Source organism: Octopus bimaculoides, chromosome 8 (genome assembly GCF_001194135.2).
Source record: "Octopus bimaculoides isolate UCB-OBI-ISO-001 chromosome 8, ASM119413v2, whole genome shotgun sequence".
Taxonomy (NCBI): Eukaryota; Metazoa; Mollusca; class Cephalopoda; order Octopoda; family Octopodidae; genus Octopus; species Octopus bimaculoides.
In genome coordinates, this window is record NC_068988.1 from 55,313,179 (window position 1) to 55,319,310 (window position 6,132).

At 35.6% G+C, this 6,132-nt stretch overlaps 1 protein-coding gene across 3 annotated transcripts in view; it reads left to right on the top strand.

Annotated features, from left to right (window-relative positions):
- Positions 1–6,132, top strand: part of LOC106876226 (rho-associated protein kinase 2) — a 204,609-nt gene that overhangs the window by 158,235 nt on the left and 40,242 nt on the right. For all 3 annotated transcript variants that reach the window (XR_001410211.2, XM_014924712.2, XM_014924703.2), the window contains exon 25: positions 747–933. Coding sequence is in view for 2 of the 3 variants with exons in the window: in XM_014924712.2 (XP_014780198.1) it covers positions 747–933 (187 nt within the window). In the remaining variant the exon portion in view is untranslated. The remainder of the gene's footprint in view (positions 1–746; positions 934–6,132) is intronic.

The following is a 6,132-nucleotide window of genomic DNA, read 5'->3' on the forward strand; positions in this document are numbered from 1 at the left end:
AAATTATTAACCATCTTACTAACAATAACTCTGAGCACCTTTTCAAACTCCACCTGTCTAACACCCGTGAACATGTTTACAAAGTCAGAAAACAGCACAGCTCCCATGACTTTCGGAAACATTTTTTCACGCTAAGAGTTGCTGAAGTATGGAACAAACTGCTGGCATCAGTTGTTAGTTGTCGGAGCACTGCATCCTTCTAAACTTCCATGCTTCCTGAGATTTGCCAACACTACACCTGATTTTCTCCCCTCCATACACACGCAAGCATGTATCTGACTCATACACTGTTCACTTTCCAGACATTTGTACATTACTGCATATGCTTTATACTCACTTTTGACAAGTTGTTGTGCACCTGAACACTGTATACAATAATTTCATTATTATTATATTATCATTATTATTATTATTATTATTATTATTATTCCCAGCCCTGATCAAACTGTCCAATCCATGCCAGCATGGACAACGGACGTTAAATGATGATTATATATATATATAAATAGGTGTGTGTGTGTGTGTTGAAAAGCTGGTGATTTGCATTGTGGTTACTCATATTCTAGCTGTTCAAACAACAAAACTGAAAACTATTTTGTCTGTATGTTCAAATGGGAGTGTATGTATATATATATATGTGTGTGTGTGTGTGTGTGTGTGTGTGTGTGTGTGTGTATGTGAGAAAGAATGCTTATAACTACTTTATCTGTAGAAATATATGACATGATATTTATTGCATTCACCAGTGAAAGGTTGAATAAAAACTTGAAAATGGCCACATCAAAAATTGAATCTGAACAAATAGCACGTACAGTGGCTGAAGAGAATCTATCAGATCTTGAGAAAGAAAAGACCATGCTACAACTGGAAATTAAGGAACTGAAAACACGACATAAAGCAGAACTTTCTCGTAAAGAATCGGTCATTAATGTGGTAAGTCTCTTTACTTAGTCTGTTAATGTTTTATTGCTGTTGTTGTTGTGGTTGTTAAGCCCCAGGTAAATAGACCATCAATCAGATGTGATCCAGTTGAGACCATCCTGTCTTTTCCTTTTTTTCGTATTAGTTTACATTGTTCAGTATATCCCTTATTAAAGACTAATATGTGATTTGAAGTAGAATTGGCTGCTATTGCTTGCAGGATGAGCAACCATGTATGTTCTTTGTGTGTGTGTGTGTGTGAATATTTAGTATATGTTTAAAGGGGTTTAAATTGACAGAAATGGTGTTGTGCCTATTGAAATGCCGTGCAGCATTTAGTTTTTCTCTCTTGATATTCTGTTCAAATCCTACTGGTATTGATTTTGTCTTCCATTTCTCTACAGTAAATAAAACAGGTACTAGTAATATGTTGGGCTGAATTCAATTGACCATAACCTTCCTTTATTAAACAGACCTCATAGTTAAATTATTACTATTAATTCAGTTTGTGATATTATTATGAGGTCTGTGAGAGTGGCACAGATGGTAATGAGTTGAGAAGTAATTAATATTGTAAATGACTGAGTTGAAATCCTATCAGTCAGCTTCTATGTTGCATTTTATCCCACTGTTGGTCTGCAGGAAATATTTACTATCTCCTGTTCAATAGACTGCAGCTGCTCCAACACATCATTTGGAATGATAATTATCCAATAGAAATTTATAGAGGGTCAAGGGATCACCAGCTGACTGGGGTACATGAAACCCAAGTAGAATAAAGTGTGGAGATGTCAACAGTAGCAACAATAGCAACAGGACTTTTCATTTAGTACATAGGATGATGTCTGTTGTTTTTGTCATTATTTAACCCCAGGTCATTCTAAGTGGAATAGATGTCTACTCAAAGACTGTCAACCTTGATCATCCTCTCGTTTTGTATATCTCGGACTATATTGTCCAATGTGACTTTTTTTTTTCTTTAGTGATTAAATTGTGATTTAAAGATTTAGTTGCTGTTTATTACAGATCAAGTGACTTTGTAGACGTGTCCTTATTGGCCCTTCTTTTACTTCATACTGCCAGTGCTATTGTCCCTATTTAATCCTGACAGAGCCCTGATCTAGCAGTCATGTAATCAAAGAATTTCCAAACATGACAAATTAATTGGACTATATTAACCAATTTGTCCTTCATTTTTTTAAGCAGGTAGGATATGATACCAGGTAGACTTGGCTGTTATTTCTAGTAGGCTATTGATTCATATCAATAGTAGAGAAATTTATGCAGTATATGTCATCTTTGTCTGGCATAATATACATATGTGTGTTATCAATTAGTTTCTGACAGGTTTGTTATTTCCAGCATATCACCAATGACATCCAGCATTGTAAGAGTGGTCAGTTTAAAAAAAACTATAAATAAAATAAGCTGTGTGCCTGCACATGCATATGTCTGTGCATATGTTTTCTTGTAAATTAGTGAAACAGTCAAAGTGTGTTGATGATTGAGTCTTTATCAACCAGTTGACTGCCATATTTTGGTTGTCTGTGAGTGTAGCTGAAGCAGCTGTAGGACTGTATATGGGATAAATATCCCATTGTGTGGTTTATGTGAGTATTGTAGTGTTTTTTTTTGTTTTTTTTTTTTAATGAGAAGTCCTGGTTTATGTGAAACAGTTTTATAAAATTTATATAATGTGGTTGATATGAGGGATTGTGAGACCCGCGTATGCATAGACTGAATTGTAGGCTTTGCTATTACCGAAATCTAAGGTTGATTATTTGAGCAGATCCTTTTGTTAACTTCCAAAATATACTGTTCATTTATTTATTTCATTGTAACATCTAATATTCTTGTAATAGATAACATAAACAATTAAAGGTTTTTAATTATAAAATAAACCTAAAATTAGACACGTTTTTTTTTTTAGGATGAATCCAACACAGAAAAAGAATGTACTTAGAACTCTCCAAAGGTGGTTCCAAGCACAATTTTATTACTGCCTTGGATTCATGCTTGTAAGGGCAGTTCTATGTACATCTTTGTAAAAATATCAAGTTTAATTTAAAGTGTGTAGTCAAATAATGTACTTGACTTAGCTCCCTTGAATATAATCTTTTAATTTTTTTGCATTTAATTTAATGTCTTTTATTTTTTGCCCATTATATTTTACTTTTTAATTGGAACACGCACATAATTTCAAATTGTTTATTCATTTTTATCTATTTCATTGGTAAGCTGTGTGGTAGTATTTATCCAAGCAAAACATTATCTATTACTAAAGGAGAATATCTCGACTTAGATTGAGTGAGAATTAGTCTTAAGTATGTTATGATATTTTAAGACTGGTATGTTATGGTATTTTAAGATAGCCATTGAAATTCTGAGCTTTTTTAAAAGAGTAAAAGCTAAAAGAATCTGAAATATCTGGTAAGTGTAGTGTCTGTGAAGTAAAGCTGAACTATTAACTTTTAGCTCCTTAATTTAAACCCCACAGAGCTTCTTGGTTATTGTTTCTAATCCCTAGTCTATGTGGATGTACCTTTTCTAGTTAATGTGAGGGGAGCTATTAAGGTGGTGAGCTGGTACAGTTGTTAGCATGCTGGGCAAAATGCTTAGTGGAATTTCGTCTGTCTTTATGTTCTGTGTTCAAATTCTGCTGAGGTCGACTTTGCCTTTCATCCTTTTAGGGTTGATGAAATAGGTACCAGTTAATCACTGGGGTCAATGTAATCACCCTACCCACTTCTCTGAAATTGCTGGCCTTATGCCAGAATTTGAAGCCAATATTAGGGAGGCTATCTGGCTGTTGACACTTTTACGCCAACAGTTCATATCCAAGAATTCTGATTCACAGAACTCTTCGACTTGTTACTTGCTTGGAACAATGTTTGGAAGAATGCTTTAAAAAAAAAGTAGTGTAGATCATATTTCAGAGTGTTGGCATTTTTAAAATAGGATGTTTTGTTTCTTTTTTTTTTTTAATGATCATTTCAAAATACTGAGTAGTTAAATATTAACTATTGTATTTAGTAGCATAAAAGACATACATGCATATTAGATGCCCCCCCACCCCAATTTCAGCTGTGCATACTCAGGGGAAAAACATTTTTAGTACATTCATCGACAAAATTAGCTTATGGTTAGTCCATCTTTGTATATAGGACACTTTTTTTGGAAATTAGTGTGTCTTATATAACATGAAATACAATACTTAATGGAGTATAATTTGGGGACTTGTGACTTTTGAACCTTCAATTAACATTGTTTTAGAAGCTATTATTTAAGAAGGGTATTGTATTGTTGTTGTTGTCATAGTTCAGCTCCAGTCCCTATCAGGTCAGGTTTGGGGTCATGCACCATTGCAGCACATTGTTGCATTCACCATTTGTTGGTATATTCCTGGGTTGTCTTGGGGAACCCATTGAGCACAGTCCCAATCAGTGCCCATTTCCCTGAGATACTTTCTCAGCTACCATGTAACAGGATGCATCTCAGTTCCTGAGTAGAATTGTTGGCTGAATATGAAATTCGACCAATGGAAACCCACAATCCTGCAAAATGCTGGCAAACTGGGGAACTGCACCAGAAGCCAGGCTGATTTGGCATGGTTTCTACAGCTGGATGCCCTTCCTAACACCAAAAGTTTCCTGGTACCAAAGGCCCCTAAGGGCTCTGGACAGTGTCCAAGTCTCAACTATATAGCAAGACAGGAAAGACCAGTGACCTACAAACTTGAACCTTTGTCCTCCTGCTCAGATGTCGGCAGCGCTAAACATTCTTGTCCAATGAATTCACAGCTGCGTCAGCTTGTCTTCTCAATGTGTGGTAAGGTCTTTGTCAGGGTCATCCTGAATAGAGTACAGAATCCTCTGGTTGCATCTCAATGGCTGGAGTTGTCGGGGTTCCTGCTAAAGAGGTCAACTACTGACAGGATCCCGACACTTCTTGTACTCATTGAATACAAGCAGAGCTTTTGGCAGGGGCTACTTGCAGCCTATACTGACCTCCACAAGACATTTGACTTGGTGGACAGGGATGTACTTTGGAGGATTCTGGAGCTGTGAGGTATACAGTCAGTCCCTATGATGAGAAATATTCCATTCATGACCGTTCTGTGTTTTTAAGGATGTCTTGGACCACATTATCGAGTGTCCTATTTTTGAGACGGTTAACTGTGATCTGAGTGAGATTTGGTTGCTATTTCTAGCAGATTGACTTCACTGAAGTTTCCCATTAACTGAAGCCATAAAAAAAAACTTTACTCTATCATTCCTTCTGCAAATATCCAAATCACAGAATCACATCAACCCTTTTGTTACTATATTTCTGTTGAAATATACTGTTTTTATTTCAATAAAACAATGAAGGATTTAATAAAATAAATTAGTCATTATTAAGCTGGTGTTTGGAACATAGTATGAAAGGAATTTTGATGGTTTCAGTTTAGATTACTTTAAAATAAAAAGTTTGTATCAGAGAACCAACAGTAACCTCAGGCAGGTTGGTGTTACAAGGGGTTAAGGATGGTAATGAGGAATGATTTAAACAGAATCTTTTATCTTTCACTTGTTCCAGTTATAAGACTGTGGCCTAGCTGGGGCACCACCTTGAAGACTTTTAAGAACACTCGCAGTGTTCTTAAAAGTCTGGTAATTTTTCTATTAGTGTCTTTTGCTGAACTGCTTAGTTACAAGCAACACCAATAAACAAACCAACACCAGTTTCCAAACAATGATTGGGTGGTGACCTCCCCATGCACACAATGGGCTTCTACACAGTTTCTGTCTATCAAATCCACTTACAAGGCATTGATTATCTTGGGGCTCTAGTAGAAGACACTTGCTGAAGGTGTCCATGCAGTGAGACTGAACCCCAAACCACATTCTTACAAAGCTAGCTTCTTAACCACTTAACAATTTTAAATAATGGAATCATTAACAAAAAAATGTTGACTAAAATATTTGTTGCTAAACTTTGTTGATCAAATTCAACTTGTTTCTTGTTTTCTGGTGTTTTGCTATTAACCTGTGTTAATGCAGTGCTGTAATCAATGATATACTGAGATGTTTATCAATAATCTATATATATAAAAATGAGAATGTGTGTCTGTCTGTCTGTCTGTCTGTGTGTGTGTGTGTGTGTGTGTTCCCCTAAAACTCGAGAACTACACAACCAATTTCATTCAAATTTTACACATGTCTTACTTGT